This window comes from Siphateles boraxobius, unplaced genomic scaffold, assembly GCF_051911475.1.
Source record: "Siphateles boraxobius isolate OS27281-9 unplaced genomic scaffold, OSU_SipBor_1 9, whole genome shotgun sequence".
NCBI lineage: Eukaryota > Metazoa > Chordata > Actinopteri > Cypriniformes > Leuciscidae > Siphateles > Siphateles boraxobius.
The window spans coordinates 12,182,998-12,201,303 of record NW_027509219.1 but is presented as its reverse complement, the minus strand read 5'-3'; the positions used below and the strand labels follow the sequence as shown (position 1 = coordinate 12,201,303).

General features: G+C 38.1%; 2 protein-coding genes across 5 annotated transcripts; both read right to left on the bottom strand.

The window, feature by feature from the left end:
- Positions 1-1,538: 1,538 nt before the first annotated feature.
- On the bottom strand, positions 1,539-14,687 carry rnf10 (ring finger protein 10). 4 transcript variants are annotated; one of them, XM_077223088.1, is made up of 17 exons: positions 14,114-14,687; positions 12,413-12,603; positions 12,004-12,209; positions 10,569-10,659; positions 10,298-10,482; positions 8,081-8,217; positions 7,832-7,989; positions 6,965-7,099; positions 5,520-5,718; positions 5,267-5,400; positions 4,967-5,084; positions 4,553-4,654; positions 4,289-4,426; positions 4,115-4,206; positions 3,815-3,872; positions 3,534-3,701; positions 1,539-2,699 (listed from the first exon to the last, which is right to left on the bottom strand). In XM_077223088.1, the coding sequence occupies exons 1-17, from the start codon at positions 14,262-14,264 to the stop codon at positions 2,626-2,628; spliced, it is 2,337 nt and encodes a 778-aa protein (XP_077079203.1). In that variant the 5' UTR covers positions 14,265-14,687; the 3' UTR covers positions 1,539-2,625. The 4 variants fall into 4 exon arrangements, with proteins under 4 accessions (XP_077079203.1, XP_077079204.1, XP_077079200.1 ...); XM_077223089.1 differs by having other exon boundaries at positions 3,534-3,698; positions 14,114-14,672; XM_077223085.1 differs by having other exon boundaries at positions 5,520-5,733; positions 14,114-14,631.
- Positions 14,688-14,819: 132 nt separating this feature from the next.
- Positions 14,820-17,710, bottom strand: pop5 (POP5 homolog, ribonuclease P/MRP subunit). The gene is made up of 5 exons (XM_077224280.1): positions 17,605-17,710; positions 17,347-17,489; positions 17,020-17,169; positions 16,831-16,914; positions 14,820-15,282 (listed from the first exon to the last, which is right to left on the bottom strand). The coding sequence occupies exons 1-5, from the start codon at positions 17,622-17,624 to the stop codon at positions 15,179-15,181; spliced, it is 501 nt and encodes a 166-aa protein (XP_077080395.1). The 5' UTR covers positions 17,625-17,710; the 3' UTR covers positions 14,820-15,178.
- Between the last annotated feature and the right edge of the window lie 596 nt (positions 17,711-18,306).

The following is an 18,306-nucleotide window of genomic DNA, read 5'->3' as shown; positions in this document are numbered from 1 at the left end:
TTATTTACGGAGAAGAGAAAAACACCCGTAGTGTTTGGGTGCACGTGCATTCTTACATTCTTCATTGACTGAGCTTTCAATGTTTACGGAAAGGATGAAGCTGATTTGTTTGTTCTTGTCACATGAACTGCGGTGCGTTTGCAGCATTATGAAAAGTTGAGGTGTTTTCATCTCGCTGCGCCTAAAAAAAAATGAGTGCGTCACTTCAATTATGAGCGCACTTGCCGCGCGCCTACATGAAATAATGAACTTGAGAGCGCAAAAGACACGATATGTGAACGGCCCCTTGACGAGCTACCTCCAATCGAGCGACGTGTTGGAGACCCCAGTAAAAGATACGCAGCAAGAAGAAACACTAGCGTTTCACGCTTGCGCGCATACTGCTGCTTTGGCGTGCTGTGTTCTGATTTGCTTATTTCCTTTTTACTTGTTTCGTGGAGGCAATCCAGAATTACTGTTGGTGAAATTATAATCAGACAAATATTTTATATAATGGCAAAATATTTGCCTCTGCCGCTTTCCTCTTCAGAGAACCTGTTGCCATCCACCGATCCATGTTGTGGTTCTAACGGCACTGAACTTGAACGTCACGGCCGAGCACCACTAGCCTATTTTAGTAATCACACAATAACCTGACAATTTAATTTAAATTTTATATCAATATAGGCCCATATTCTTGTTACTTTTTTTTTTTTTTTATGGGGATTCCTGGTAAAATGAAGGTAAAAAATATTATTTTATATTTTATTTTGCCTTTCCACGGACCACCTGCAGTACCCTCACGGACCACTAGTGGTCCGCGGACCACAGTTTGGGAACCACTGCTCTAGAGCACTCTGGACCTCAGACTGGGGCCTCAGACTGGTTCATCTTCCAACAGGACAACGACCCTGAGCACACAGCCAATATAACAAAGGAGTGACTATGGGACAACTCTGTAAATGTCCTTGAGTAGCCCAGCCAGAGTTGAACCTGATTGAAAATCTCTGGAGAGATCTGAAAATGACTGTGCATTGACTTGGAGCTTGAGAGCTTCTGCAAAGAAGAATGGGAGAAACGGAGCATGATGCTACAAGCTTGGCACACCTATTTTTGGGCAAAGACTTGAGGCTGTAATTGGTGCCTCAACAAAGTATTAAGCAAAGGCTGTGCATACTTATCTACATGTGATTTTTCCTGTTTTTTATTTTTAAAAATTTCACACAAACTTCTTTCACGTTGTCATTATGGGGTGTTGTTTGTAGAATTTTGAGGAAAATAATTAATTTAATCCATTTTGGAATAAGGCTATATAACATAAAATGTAGAAAAAGTGAAGCAGTGAATTCTTTCCAGATTCACTGTGCATTTAAAAAAAAAAAAAAAAAAAACACAATATAAACTGTATGAAAACATCAAAATTCAAATAAACCAGTAATAAACTAATTTATTGCAGTGCCATCTTTGTGACTACAATCCGAGCCAAAAACATATGCTAATGTTCTCAGAAATATCTTTTTGTAGAGTGAAATTAAATGTTTTAAATAAGACCAACAGAATACCAGTGCATAAGAATCCTTTATTCATTCAACTTAATCTATATGCATATGGTTCTTTACCACAGGTTTCATCAGAAAAAAGAAAAGAAAAGAGGAAATCATTAACCCTCTACAAAATTTGATATAGCCTCTCTTTGTCTTTACATATTCTGTTCACTCAACACGCAGCAAGCAGTGGAGTGAGCCCATCTCCACATCTAGAGAGCATGAGCAGCTCTGAACCCCATCTAATAGTTGGAGGTTCTAATAGTCAAGTGCTTAAAAAGACCCACTAATTTCTCAGCAATTCCAGCAGAAAAAAAAAAAATTCTCGTTTGCACCATGTATTAATGTGTCTGATTTTGAAAGGCAGTTCTCAGACGAGACAAATAACAGCTGGTAAGTTGAATACACACTGAAGTTCGCAATAAGAGCAGGGAGAAAAATGTGTGATGTCATGTAAACAAACAAGCATGAACGTGTTAAAATCAACATATTTTGTGCCTGACAGGAAGAATAACTCAAATGCATATAATCCTCACTTCAGGTTCCTCATTTTTTTTCTGCTGTTAGCATTGCCAAGGTTTATTCCAAGATTTAAATCATGAAGGTTGAAGTATAACGGTGTCACAGATATGATGAAGGGGGGCAGGACGTCTCTACAGCTGGCTGACTGCTACCTCAGGACCCCCCGAAATACATCACTGCAACCCATAACCAACAACCAGATCTTTTTCTCTATCCACTTTCTGGACAATAATGGAGTACCGGCACTGAACTACAGCGCCATGTCAAATGGAACTGATCTAAAGCTCTTTAATGCTGATAGGAGACACATGCTGAAGTTACAGGAGTCTGTTGTTCCAGGAAGTCTCTTCTGTAAGAGACGCTGGAGAACTGTGGGACTGATCAATAATACTGAGTCAACGGCGAGTACAAACACCGCTGCTATTGAACTTCCTGCTGGTCACTGAACGCCTGGAGAGGGTCTCATTCAACAGGGGCATGAAAGGAGGGGAAGCTGCTATTGTGGGATATAATGAAACCGAAGCAAATGGGAGGAATAAGACAGAAGAAAGTGACAGGAGTGAAGGGTGAACTTCAGTGTTTACTTGGTGTGAACCATAGAGGTGCTGAACAGAAGCTTCTGCTTTTTCTTTTTCTTCTTCCCCCCTTTCTCATCTAAAAAGAAAAGAAAGGGAATGTGTAACAAACGTTCTGGAAATCACTTTCAACCCGCTTTAATTTTTCCTTCGTTTCAGAGCGAGCTTGTTAAGGGGAGTTTCATTTGAATGAATCAATCTGCTGGTTTAGAGAAATTATTTACTGATTCATTTGAAAGGTCTCTGTCCAGAAGTCCCTGTGTGGTATTTTATGAACTTTTGTGGTTTAACAAATATATTTGAGTAAACTTGTGTTTGAGTCTGATGCAGTCATCCCCATTATTTTATTGCCAAACAAATGCTGCTTTTATTATAAAAAACAAAAACCTAATATAACTATGACATGACACTGCTTCAAAAAAATTAAGAAACAAATTTTTAATCAGCAAGGATGAAAAATTAAGCAAAAGTGAGTGTAAAGACATTTATAATGCTACTAAAGAATGATAATTGAAGGATCATGTGACACTGAAGTAATGGCTGCTAAAAAAAATTAAAACATTCCAATTGTAAATTGTTAACAGTTACTTTAAATAATATTACACAATATTACTGGTTTTACTGTATTTACAGCCTTGGTGAGCAGAAGATACTTTTTTCAATAAAAATAAAAATCAGTGACACCATTTTACGGTGTCCATTACAGTTACATGTAGTTACTGTAGTAATAACTATTAATTATGCATAATTACTTGCTTACCCTAAGCCAGCCCCTATTCCTAAACTTAACCCTATAGTAAGTACATGTAGTTCATTATTATTACTCTGTATTCCACTGTAACATGGACACCTTAAAATAAACTGTAACCCAACCCATTTTTTCAACAGTAGTGTATATAAATGTTTTTCTCACCAGGGATGGGTAAAGCCTGTGCTGCGCCTGGATTTCCATTGTCCAGCTGAGACAAAGCCTTCTCGAAGGCCTGACTGAAGGAGTTTTGGAAACTGGGTACTGGGACCCGATCCGAGCCGTCACTCTCTCCATCACTGTCTGCCATAGGAGGGGCCAGGAACATGTCTGCTATAGAGGAAAACACACACGTCACTACAAAACTACGCTAATATGAGTTAGTTAACAGTGAACCAACAAGAAACAAGTGTATCAGTCAGGTCAAGTGTTGCCAGGAGGCTCACCTTTCTTCGGGATGCTTTTAGGCCCGGCATCCACACGGGCTTTCCCATCTTTCAGCATCTACACCAGAGAGGATCATCAGTATGGGACAATTTACACCAGAGAGGATCATCAGTATGGGACAATTTGACACTCACAATGGCATTATTTTTTTTACTATATTCAAATTTAGTGGAATTAGTTAATTTCATTTTAGTGCAGATTTTCCCACTGCATGAAGACAATGTGATGGCTACGAAATTGACTATTTTGTTGTTACGTGATAAACGTGATAAACATGAAAGAAAGGGCTTTAGGCAAACCTGAGCGAAGGACATGCAGTGAGAGTCCTCTTCCACACTGGCGACACTCAAAGACGGACTGTGCTCACTCAGATTAGGGAACATCACTCCATCTGAAATAAATATGGGACATAAGCACAACAGAAAGCCCTGAAGGCCAGGGCAAGAGAGAGAGAGCGAGACAGTGAATGTTACCTGATAAAGGGCTGGTGCTCAGAGGGGATGGGGGTCCCAGCAGGAACTCTGGGATCTGCATCCCTGAGCTGCTCTGAGGAGGAGATCCAAACGCAGGAAAATGCTGGAGGTTCTCCAGCCCAATGTGCACCTCTGGATCTGAACAAACCAAGACATTCAATAATCACACCCTGACAAACCAACTACGACATCTGAATTGAGTTCAAAAATCTGACATTGTTTAATAAAAAATAAAAAATAAGCAATGGGGAATTAAATCCTCACATTTCCCCTGTTTCCTGTTTTCCTCTATCTCAATCCTCTTCTCCCTTCTCTTTTCATCCCTTGCTTTCTTCTGTCTCAGGCGCTTCCGTTTCTCCAAGTCATCTGCAAGACAAAAATGTTTTAATAAAATCATTTAATACTCATTTTGAGAGAACTCGCAAAAACGATTACATGATATATCACTGTTTATTTTTCCCCAGACTTGAATAGCAAAACATCAGTTTCCCATTTCCACTTTGTAAACATGGTTTTCACAGAAAGTGCAGTTTTCCACCAAAAGAAAAGCTAGGTGGTTTAACTCTTTCAAGTTCAGAAATTAAGATATGAGTATTTTAATTTTACTAGACTCATTTAATATGTCTTTATCGCTTACATTTATTTTATATTGGAGTTGTATATTTAGCATGCATGTACCTGCGAAGCTGTCCAGGGTCTCTTTAGAGAGAACGGGTGGCTGAAGATTAAGCTCACACAGGCTGAACTCACACGTGAGGGGCAGGTGAGAGAGGTAACGATGCCGACGGCGAATGTCCTACAAATGAGCTGTGTTAATTACTTCATCATAGTAGGCATTACTTAAATCCTGATCCTTTGAGACGGACATCAATTCACTTGAGTAAAAGATTATTTTTAGACACAAAAATAACCATTTTAAATGCCAGGATGTTAAATGGGCACAGGTCATCTGAAAATGTGTGACAGTACTGACAGTACCTCAGAGACCGTGTGTCCATCAATCTCCACGACGGTAGCGGTGATAGACTGAGGGCTGTTCTCCAGGCTCCCGTACTCTCTCAGCAGACAGCGCACGTTCACCGGGTGCAGAAACATCTGCTGACCATCCTCGGCTACAGAGAGAAATAACAGTCATATTTACTCTCCATCTCCATTGCTTACACAGAGTTACAGTGTACAATATAACTGGAAAGGAGGTTTAAAGCCTCATTACAAATAAACTAACACACACCTTGATAGAAGTAGTAATACGGGCCATGATGAGCAGCCTGACTGGTCTGAGGGGTCTCTTCTACAGGTTTGTCTTCCAGAGCCCCTTCAGTCCTCTCTTCAGCCACCTCAGGAAGACTCGGAGGGGTCACCTCTTCCACTGGCTCCTCATGAGCCTCCTGAAGCTCATCGTCAAAAGCTGAGGCATACTGCAGGATGGGCTGTGGTGGGACACACTACATTAAACCCAAGGACGCGCACTTAAATTGGAACCTGAATATTGACCAAATATCAGTGTCTTTAACTACTATAAACTAACATTTAAATGAATCAGTTGATACAATGCACTTATTGTGTACTTGCATGTTTTACATTGTAACTTTATCAGAAGAAAATACCTACAGGTAATAACAGCTGTAATTCTACAATTACAACTATAATTACACTGTTGACCCTTCCTTTCCACCTTAAACCTACCCAAACCACCAAACCAGTCTCTAACCTTACCCGTATCCCACCTCAATAGCAGCAAATGTGTTTTGGGTTGCACTTTATTTTACAGTACGTGCACTTACCTAGGAAAGTACTGGGTAATATAAGGTAACTACATGGGTTAAGGTTTAGGGGCAGGTTCAAGTTTAGTACCTAGTTATTATTCAGTTATCGCAATTACTAATAAGTGCATAGTCTGTACATGGGGAACAGGACTGTAAAATAAAGTTTGCAATTCAACATGAATACAATAAGCAGCACATTTTAGCAGAGGTTCGAGCGGACACGAGCGGCGCGACAAAAGCAAATGGGTCATTCCGTGTCAACTCAACCAGAGATCCCCGGCTAATATTTTTTAATTTTTATCTTTTTTTTCCCCCGGTGTAAGAAATACATAAATGAAGAAAGGCAAAATAATAAATGTCATGAATGTATATTTCCTGAGTAATCCACAACTTTGTAAAGGGGGGCCAAAATGACAATTTTCACCTGAGATTTGGAGCCAAATTACAGGGGGGTAGAAGTATAGCAGCACCATTATTAGTTACATCTGTTTACGCTTGCAGTCTTTGTTGCATTTTATCCAAACGGTGACAGTTCAAAAATGGGAAAAGGCATTTCTAGTGTTGTTTTTTTTTTTTGTTTTTTTTCATCTATGACATTTAATATTTTGGCTTTTATCATCATTGGTGTTTGTCTTTCTGCAGAAAAATATATAAACAAAATCAAAGACTTGAGCCAGAAGTTTCTGAAAACTGGTTGATTTCACATGGAATGACCCAAATAGAACCCATCATAATCAGTAATGCTGTCTACACTGGATGCAGCGCTTTGTCTCATCCAGTGCAGACAGCCTTAAGCTTGTTGAGGCACCGGTTTAGGAAGAAAAATAATATATCTTATATAAACTGAAGCCCAGAGCCTGTGGGGTAGCAGAGCACAGTCCTAAAAGAAGGGAGCACAGTTTCTACTGACCTTGCAGTTAGTGAGGTTCTTGACCACAATCACCTCTGGAGAGAAGTGCTCTGATAGAGACAGTTTCCTCATGTCCACCATATCAACAGAACCGCCATCCTTACGGCGACACTTCAAAAGACCCTCTTCCCGCTCCTGTTCATTCAGAGATGAAATGTGAGGGATGCATGTTAGAGTGCAGTGTTTGGAGAGTAAGAAATCAAACAATTTTCAATAATGTTAAATAGCTCAACACGTTCCCAAGTCGTGCAGCCGTTTAGCCTTTTTAAATGTCACAATGTACATATTCAGTTTCATAAAAGCATGAAGCATAAATGTTAATAATAATAATAAATTACATTTCACAAGTTATTGTCCCCTTAAATGGCTTTAATTTAGTTTGAGTAACTTATAGCAATTTTATTTTTATTTATGCATTTGGCAGATGCTTTGATCAACAGGGACTTTTCAAAGTGTTAAAAAAAAAATTAATGTAGCTGTGTTTTCATGTAGCTGTGACATTGTTAAATACCTGAAAAAATGATAAAGGGAAACCTTTATCATTTTTTCAGGAATTTAACAATGTCACATTGTATGTTTTCAGTTTTATAAAACATTATATAATTGTTTGAATGTAAACGTTCAAGTTCGCTGTCATTAACCTAAATTCTCATTGTTTGTCTGAAATAAATTATACCATAAATTGCATAACCCGAGTTATACAATGTTTTTGTCCCCTTAAATAGCTTCAATGTCAACATCTAAACCAGTTGAGTAACTTACACCAACTACTTTTGAAAACAGCAGTGTGACTTGTTTAACTAGTTTTGAGTTTCAAAGCAGCTTGTCCAACACAACAGTCATATGCCGCTGTGAATGCATGAGTACCTGCAGCTGCAGTAAAGCGCTCTGTATGAAACAGGCCTGTGGGTCGTCTTTCTCTTGGCTGAGCTGTGCTTGGAGAGCCATCCTCTCTTCAGCCAGCAAACCCAAAACCTGCTGCTGAGACGCCAGCAGCAGCTTAGAGTATGCGCGCAAAAGCACATCTGCAGAAAATGGGGGGGAAGAAAAAGTGTCAAATAAGACATACTCAAGTGATCACCACAAAAATCTCATGCACACAGCAGAATGCCTCACCTTCAAAATGAATGGGCTCCTCCACTTTAACCCACTGAGAGCTAGGAAGAGCCACCAGCGATCCCTTCTCTCTCCGCATCAGACGCATAGTGATGACGTTACCAGACACGTACTGACGGGTCTCCATTGCAACCACACTGAAATTTGACAAGATGGGATGTATTGACAAAATAAATGAGACATTACAATTTGTTCACTTTGAGTAAATATGTGCACTACTGGTCAAAAGTTTGGCATGATTCATTTGTTATCTTAAATTAATCTCATGCTCACCAAGGCTGCATTTATTTGTTCAAAAATACAATAAAATCTAATATTGTGCATATTATAATATTTTTTTTTTCAAAGGATTATGTGCCACTGAAGACTCGAGCAATGGGTGCTGAAAATTCAACTTTACAGTTACAGGAATAAATTACAATTTACAATACATTAGAATAGAAAACAAAACAAAAGTCATTTTAAATTGTAATATTTTGAAATATTACAGAATTTTTCTTAAAATAATTGTAGCCTTGAGCATTAGAGACTTCTTTCAAAAGCAATTTAAAAATCTTAATTATTCCAAACATTTGACCAGTAGGTAATGTATATGGCACTTTTATGTACCACGTGTTTGATTTTGAGGAGAACACTCAAATTTTTGAATGTGGTTTGTGGTTGCCAGTGGTGCAAAGCATGTTTGTTATATTTGGGGCAAGCAATGAAGGGAGGGGTGTGTTTGTTTGGGTGTCAATTTCAAATATCAAAAGTGTTTCTCAGAAATCGCTAACTACACCTTCCTTCAACTAGGGCTGGGCGATATGGCCTAAAAAAAAAACAACTGATTTTTTCACAAAAAATCCGATTTACGATTTAAATCGATTTTTTATCTCCCTACTTAAAATCCATCTGCAGATGACAAAGAAATTGTTCAAAACAAGTTTTAACTTTATTTTGTTTTAATATTCCCTTCTGGGATTTGATCTCTATTAAAGTGCAATCAGAAACATCAAGCCAAAAAGACAAGAGGACAGGCCCCGTCTTTGAAAACAATGAAAATGTAACAAAATAAAATGGGTGGATTGGGATTGGAGGGATGGGTAAAAAAACTAAAAACTTGCATCACAATAGGTGTATTGTGATTGTCAAATTATTTGGTAACTAAACAATTTTATTAAGTTTACTGGTATGCTACTGTTTTTATTATTGCTTAACACAAAGTTCACAATTTCAATTCAATATAAATTCCTTTGGATAAATATTAAGTACAGTAGATACGTTAATGTGTTAATTTTTCTCCCCAAAATAAAAAAAATAAAAATCACCTAATGCTGTAAACATACAGAAAGGTTAAAACTAACTCATATTAAATATAATGCATTTTTTATAATAACAACGTTATACTATTTTAATGATATAGGTAAAAATATAATAAATGTGTAATATAGTTATCATATTTAGCAAAATACTCCTCTCTATAGCAATTATTTTAAGTCCAACTAACATGCGTGCTATGGGTCATTAAAGCCATCCTGAGGTAAATGTAACGTTACGTGACATATGTTGTACTCCAGCTGTTTTATGGACATTTTTCCACGGTTGAAAAACACTGATCGATCGATTTTATTACATTTCGGTAAGTTGGTAGTAAAGAGTAACAGATGTTTGGTTCACGTGTCGCTTGAACTGAGATCTGTCAGCGTTCTCTCACGTCACATTTACAAGCGCTAAAACGGTGTTTATTGTTTGAATTTCGTAATAAAATTTACAGATTCTCAGAGCTGAGAATCTGTTTCATATCGATAGTAACCTGCTCTGTCGGTGTCAGTGTCCTCTTTGCTTCGCGATTTTTCTCTGCGTGAGAAAATGGATGTGTGGCGTGAGACATGTAAAAAGTGACAAAATTGCGTCTCTCACAGTGAACTCGTGAGAGTTGGCAGCCCTGCAGATTCAGCTTGTAAATGTTACCGGCGGGTGTGCTTCTGCTGCCGCGGTCTTGTTCATTTGCCATGTTGTTTGTGCATCTCTATCATGGCAAGCGCTGAGCCCGGTCAAAAGTACGGGAGCCCAGATGGGAGCGTCGGCGGTTGTTAAAGAGAAAACGGATTTTCATAAAAATAAAAAAAAACGGCGTAAACTACACATTCGAGTTAATCGATAAAATCTATTTATCGCCCAGCCCTACCTTCAACCAAAACAAAACAACCATTATAAACTGGCAATTTCAGTATGGACCTCTTGAGATCAGCGCTGTGCACGGCCTCATAGCAAATGGGGCACTTGGACCAACTCTTCTCACTCAGAGAGAGGTAGTGCAACATGCATGGCCAACAGTAGATGTGGCCGCAGCGCGTGATGTGGGCCGCCACAGGGGGAAACAGGCAGATCGGACAAGACGGCACCTCATGACTGTAGATGCGCTGTGTGGAAAGAGAACAAATCATGAGCAACATTTGAAGAAAATGCACTGACAGCTTATACAAGGCAGAGTGAAGTCTGAACTGACCACTTGCTGCACGCAGTCCCAGTCCACCAAAGTGTCCGGATCAGTGAAGTGTGCTTGATAGTCCTGATCGTCAATCACCACAAACTGGCAACTTGTGGACAAATGGAAGATTTTGGGCCCATCAGCTAATAATTTTTCTCTTTTGACAACATGAACTGACACAAAAGTACACCAGAACCAATTAAGCAATCACATTGACTGCAAGCTGTTAACCCAGTTTGGCCAAATGGAAAAAGGTGGAGCAGACCTAAACTGTTTAATTTAACCTTTAAACAGTACACACGTGTTATTACGGTTAACAAACTATTAAGGAGCATTTATGTTAAATGAAATAAAATGTAATACTTACAGTAAATATTTAATATAGGCATCATTTCTAATTTTAATTATCAAAACTATTATGAAAATTATGAAAATAACCAAACTAAAACTGTAGTTAAAAAATATATAAATAATATAATACTACTAAATTAAATGGGGTCATGAAATCATTTATTTTATTATAATGTTCCTTCAGGTTTAATGTTAAGTTTTTTGCACAAAAAACAACTGGTCTGACTCTTTGTCTGAAATCATCAGTGTTTAAAGGGATTGTTCACCCAAAAATGAAAATTCTGTCAGTATTTACTCACTCTCATGTTGTTCAACTGTAGTCACTTGGACTATTTTAACGATGTCTTTAATAACTTTTCGGGGCTGGCAAGTTTCAATCCCTGAAGAAGCCTATGGAGGAGTGATCCAGCTCTCGGATTTAATAAAAAATATCTTAATACGTGTTTCGAAGATGAACGAAGGTCTTACGGGGTTGAATAACATGAGGGTGAGTAAATACTGACAGAATTTTCATTTTTGGGTGAACTATCCCTTTAAGGGGCGGCTTCTTTAAGGCTGGTCATTAAACAGCCGCTGTTATGACTGACTAACGTAATTGCATAGATAACAGTATCAACACCCACTCGCTATTACATGCAAGTTTTTGCTTTGAATATACATATAACCTTCATTCACAGACAAAAGCATTATGAAATAATTTACTATGGTGAGATGATCTATAACTATTTTCGATGTCTTGCTCTGGAGGCAGTCAGAAGCAAATGTTTTAGCACGTGTGACATCACAAATCCCGCAATATCAAAACGAGCAGTTTTTGGAGCTTAATTTTAAAAAAGTGCTTTGTCTATAATGAGGAGGATGTTTTAAGCTCTAAAACTTGCAGGATGTTTTAATGGGATAAGGATCTCTTATTTGTCAAAAGCTCAAGGCGAATTTGATTTCTCACGTCATGACCCATTTAATAAATTATATAATACTACAATAAAGAAAATTATAATATAGTTATTATATAGACTAATTTAACACTGCGGTACACTAAATATTGTTGCGTGTAATTTAATACTAATTGATATAAAAATATGCAGCATTCTGCTGTACTCACTTGGCCTGCAGGAAAAGCTCCTTGTTGAAGGGCTTGTGTTTGTGACCCCACTTGTTCCGGCGACCCCAGCAGGAATGGCCATCTCCTCCGGAGCCAAAATGGCCTCCACGTGGCTCAAACGTAAAGTTGAGCAGGTGGTTCAGACTTATCTTTTTGGGTCCAGCAAACTGAGCCGGGCTAAACTCTGCCCGGCGGTTCTCTGCTACCTAATAAGAGAGAACCCAACCGTTTTTCCTGGTTATTCCACATGACTACAGGTCTGTTTGTTTACATTGTGTTATTTACTAGTAGTTCATTAACCAGCATGATTACCGCAAAACAGCATGGTAGCATGCAATAAGGAAGCATAAAAATAGCCCTTAATGAAAGCACAAATTATTAAAAAATCCAAAGGCTTATAGTAACACACCTCTTCTCTTCTCCCACCACCAGCGAGGCCATACTGTCGCCCCCCTCCGCCACCTCTCTGAGGGGGTCTCTTGTCAAAATTCTTGCTTTTCTGTGGCTGGGAGCGACGTGGACCTGCAAAGCTCTCGGCCTTGGCAAAAGTAGGCTCACGCTTGCGGCTATAGCGCTTTGAGCCCCCATTATTCTTACCATCTAAAAGAAAGGGAAAAAGAAGGATAAACGCCAAAATACATGAATGTATTACTCCAACCATTACATTTCACTTGACAAGGGGGTGCCTCCACAAACTTCAGCGAAAATATAACGTTTTCTTGATTACAATATTGACAATTTGACACATGTCGTCCCTCTGCAAGCTGAAATTAGATATATGCCCCTTTTGTAAAATGAAAGACCTGTGCACTTTTCAATATTTTTGACAACATTCACACAGGCCTTAGCTAATCAATTCAGTCACACACTGCACTTAGTGTTTCAGAGGACCACATGATAAGAGCAGGGGGTGTAAACACATAGCTTATCATCCGGCAGCAGAGATCGCTGTCCCATACGCTTCACAAGCCCACAACAAAACGTTGTCATACTCATAACTAAAACAGACAACACGGTTTAAGTTATCTACAGTGATTTGGTTCTGATATGCTGGAGGCTTTCTTGGGTCCATCCAAAAGCTAGAGGGCAATACAGCACTGAAGCTTTTCGTTTGGTCACATGGCAGACTGCTGACAAGAATAGATCCTTCCTGATCCTGACCATGATCCCCATGCATCTGATCTGCTACTAAGAGTACCAGACACAATCAACCTAAATATGTTTCTCCTTGGGGGAATACAGTTGGAAATGTTTGGTTACTTTAGGGGAATTCAGTTTTGATATTGGTTTATCTAGGCTATATAAGATAGTCACACACACAGACACACGTTGTGTTATTTTAATATTAGGTGGAGTGTGAATATATACATTTACTGATATAGATGGACACCAGAATAATTGACAATCACAGGAAAATCAGTCTGATCATGTTGGGAAAAGGTTGAACTAGTATCCCATAAAAGGTTCAGAGTTCCACATTCATCCAAGAATTTACAGCTTTCATTTCAGTCCATGTGTTTATGTAATTTATTGTGGTGTCAAGTGCATAGATCCATTCCACCTCACATATACTCATGTTCTGATAACACCAGTGATTGTCACTCCTCTATATAGATAAACAGATATCAATAGTTTTTATTAAAAACTTAGCCTAAATCCAATTAACTACTAACCTTAAATTTCTCTAAAACAAACTGAATTCCCATAAAATTATATAACATTGTTCATTAACTATATTTATAATTTTAATGTGTATAAAATATTCTATCATATGTCCATCTAGTTTACTATGGATTTATTTTATTTTGATTGAAACACGTTAATTTACACCAAAAAAGTAAAACATACCTGAAAAACAATTCTAGAGGAACTACTGCCTCTTAATGAATAACAGTTAATTTCTGACATGTTAAATGCTAAGCTTTATTGATATTTTACGATTTTCTCCATTGTTTATTCGAGAAACGAGCCAATCGCTAGCCGTGGCTAACTTACGTCATCTCGGCAGACACAAACAAAACCATGCCGCAAATCCCAAACATTCCAATACTTTCCCCTCGAAGAAGACCACGATAAGCGTGTGTTTGTGTATAAGACGCTGAGTCTGTACCTGTTTTGGCTTTAGAGTCAGTAGGAGTCGAGCCTGTAGAGCTAGAACGGGGCGGGATCTTCGTGTTGTTGCTGCTGCTGTTGTTTGCGTTTGGGTTTTTCTCCATTTTGAGGCCGAACTCCGGGGAGAGAGCTTCGGAGCTCTTTAGCATTAAACGGGGAGAACAACGGGTTGTTGTGAACGCGGGTCAGGCGACGAAGGCCCTTATTCATTTCTGTCAAACGCGGAGACTCCATTACGGCGACATCTTGACCACAAACAAACCGAGAAAAACAGAGACACAATCCAAATGTCTCAGTAAAAAAAAGCTGTGCGCTAACACAAAAAAACAAGTGCCCAAAAAGCGGGGCCTCGCCCCTTGAAAAGCGCAATTTTCCTTGGCGTGGGAATTGTTGCGCCCCACAAGGCGTTAGCCGCTCTCCGAAAGAGGAAAACGGATGAATAAATGGGTTTTAACCCAAATTGTACTTCAGCTAAATAAAGTCAGACATATGGCGACGGGTCGCCAAACGGGAACCGTAAACACCCGGATGAGGGTTATAAGCCTCACAGGAGTTACGATGTGCGCATGCGCGGAGTTGTCGTCTCTCATTGGTGCATCGGACTCCAAAATGTGGTGTAGTCTTACAGTCTATTGGTGTAATAATGCATGCGTAATCTCGCATACTTTTTTATAAGTGAAGAGTTCTGTTTTGCTTCCAAAGCATTTGTTGTTATTAATATTTGGTTTATTTGAAGAAAAAAAAAGTTTACAGACGTTTTGAGTTAATAACAAAGAAGTAGCATTTGTTTTAGTTAGTAAGAAGTACACGTGACCTACACAACACATGGCCAGAGTTCATGGTCTTCACACAATAATATAAGTAAGATATAGGCAACTCAATTTACAAATCACTTACAGTGTAAAATGAAAACTGTTTTGTATATTATTAGAAATGTTAGGGCTCCACATGAACCATGTCCTATCAGTTGTATAAAATAAAATATCAGAACATCTGATCACTGCATGATTACAAGATGCTTTCAAGACCTACACAACTAACACAAAGTTGTATATGAGGGGTTTTAGATCTCTTCATTATCATCACTCCAATCTTCGTAAGCTTCCTCCTCTCTGACAGCACTCAGGGAACAGCTCAGGATTGCTCTCCTAACCTCTTGTTTTTCGTCTGTTGTGGAAGGGAAGAGAAACACAGAATACGGTGTGTTCACAAACTTGTCGTATTAAATCCCTTGTCTACTCAAACATCACAAACTATAAGAAAAAACACTCTTATACTATTTAATTTATAGTACTTCCAGATATGTATAGTTTGCCATCTGCCACACTCTTTTCCAAAATAAATAAATATACTGGTTTTGTGGGGAAAAAATCCATTTTGATTTCATGTTGGCTATAATTTTCTCATGATCTTGACAAAACGAAAGTTTATTTTTTTCAAGATGATGACTTAATTTTTAAGATGCACTTGAATGTTGAATACTGCAGTATTATAAATTATGTATCTGTGTGCACATCATTATTTTCAGTGTTGGGTAAATTAAATGACTCTAAAAAAGTAATTAATTACTAGCTACTAATTACATCTTCAACAGATCAATTAGATTACTGTACGTATTACTCTCTTTAGAAAGAATTGCATTAGTTATTACTAATTACTTTCTAAATCCCATATCAACCATGACCAGTTCATTCAAAGAACTACATTAAAGAGCTTACATTCATTTAATTTAATATACTTTATTGTCCAATTTCTGGGAAATTTGACTTGGACTTCCATAACATGGCCAGAACACAACATTTGGACTTGTACATAACACAATACATACCAACAGACAAAGTTAGGAAATAAACCTAAATTATATTAAAAACATACAGTATACCAATCTAATCATAGTTTTGGAATTCCATAATTTAACCTCAGTTTTATAATTATTTGATTTACACGTCAAAATCCTAAATCATCCCCCTAAGGGTTAGGGGGGTTAAAATTCTCATGTAAAATGTGTGTCATCAGCAGTAATTTTGTTTAGCTTGTTTTAAAATAGATACCTCGTACAACTCATGTATTCACCACTCACACATTTTAACATAAGACATTCAATTTTGATGTTAAATCCACTACTGTTTTATATGGAATTGTTCTATAGTCTATAAAGTATTTAATGCAATTACTGTAATTAAATTACAGAAAAATTAAGAGTAATCCCTTACTTTACTTTTTTAGGGAAAAGTAATTAAAGTACTTAGTAATGCATAACACCCAAAACTATTTTTTTTATGTGCCCTCGTAATCTTTACACCAAATAACTTCTCCCTCTAGCAGTGACATCTCTTCTCTGATGATGCGTTTACTGGCATGAGGGCGGGACAACCTGTCACTCACATGACATCACAGCAATAAGCAAACTACAACCATCCAATCAAGTACCGATGGACAAAACCAAGTCTCATCCTACTGTACATTTCTTGTTTGAGAAGCCATTTAACTCAGATTTGTCACAATAAGGAAGAAAAGACTATCAAGTTCTATTTCAAGTGGACTTTAACTTCCATGTTATTAATCTACAGCAAAAGTGCATTGCTCCTTATTCACACCGTATGAAATTCAATTGCTGTCGGATAATGGATTGGATCTTTATGTCGAGATCACAAGAAAAGACGAAAAAACATTTAGGGCTTCTGTAGGCTCTAATGTAACTTATAAAGAACTTACCATCTGTTTTGCAGTCCAGCAGCATTCTGTCGAGCTGCTGTCTATTGTACTTAACAAGAAACTTCTGACATGTTCTAATCGTTCCTGTGGATGAGATCAAGAAGGACATGGATGGCAGTAAGTATATATACATGTAAAGACATTGTGGGGAGTTGGCTTTCATCTAGACTTATAAACTTCGACCAGTACCTCCAACATGTAAACAGTTGAAGAAGCACGGCACCCTCTGGCCTCTGTTCTCAAGGCAGGTGATGAAAGTAAGGGCAGACCAGATGAGTCGATATTGCCTTTTCCTGCAGCGTATGAGGACCACTCCGGTGTGGGCATTCAGGTATTTCACTAAAGAACATTTGAAAGATTTCACATTTCTGTAAACGAGACGTTAGGCTGAGCTAAGTAAATGCAATGTCGCTAAATGAGTTAAAATGACGGTAACGTAAAACAATGATCAGTCGGATTACTTATACGTTGAGATCTTCACGATGAGCACGACATGAAAACAAGACCAGTGATTACCCATCACCCCTATGTTAAAGTGCGCTGATCCGTAGTCCCCGTGTGCTCGGTTCACGGCTGCTCGGACTGTGTGGTAAATGGCTTTATCCTCCAACAGTGGCAGACTGCTCCGTTCAGAGAAGCAAACCTCGCATAGCAAATACCTGCACACAGTCCAAAGAATAACGAAAGGTCGGAATTGTTTAGAAGTTCAAAACCTAACAAAGTGGAAAATATCTGTTATTATTAATATATATATATTTTTTGCTTCTTCATTACCTCGACTTAAATCTGACCATATTTCCAACACGTGCATAACTGGCTTTGAAAACAATGCACTTTGCTTCCGGGTTTCTTTTGGCCAATAATATTCCACGTTGGTCAAAAGGGGCGGGGTGACAGTTTGACATCAGCATAGCCATTTTTAACAGTAACACAATAATCATAGTGGCAAGACCGTTCTTCTGAAGATCACTACAGTTAACACAGAAAGAATATTAGAGGTTTTTAGTAGGACTATTTAGGGTAGTTGTCTCCAGTTCGTCGTCCTGTTATCTTAAAGGGATAGTTCACCCAAAATGAAAATGTTGTCTTCATTACTTACTGACCCTCAAGCTGTTCCAAACCCGTATGAGTTTCTTTCTTCTAATGAACACAAAAGAAGATATTTTAAAGAATGACTTCCTAGGATTTGGTTCCATCCAGGATTGGGTGCCATCAACTTGTGGTTACCAACATTTTGTAAAAAAAAAATCTTATTTTGTATTCAACGGAAGAAAGAAACTCATACATGTTTGAAACAACCTGAGGTTAAGTCATTTAAAAATGTTGTGTTATTTAAACGATCCCTTTAAATAACATTTTTGGAGAGAAGTTTAGGCCTATACAAAAACCAGGCTGATATTTGAAATCAGTATTTAATCATATTCATTAATGCACATATGCTGACATATTATTAATGTAAATTTAATTTCCAATTTA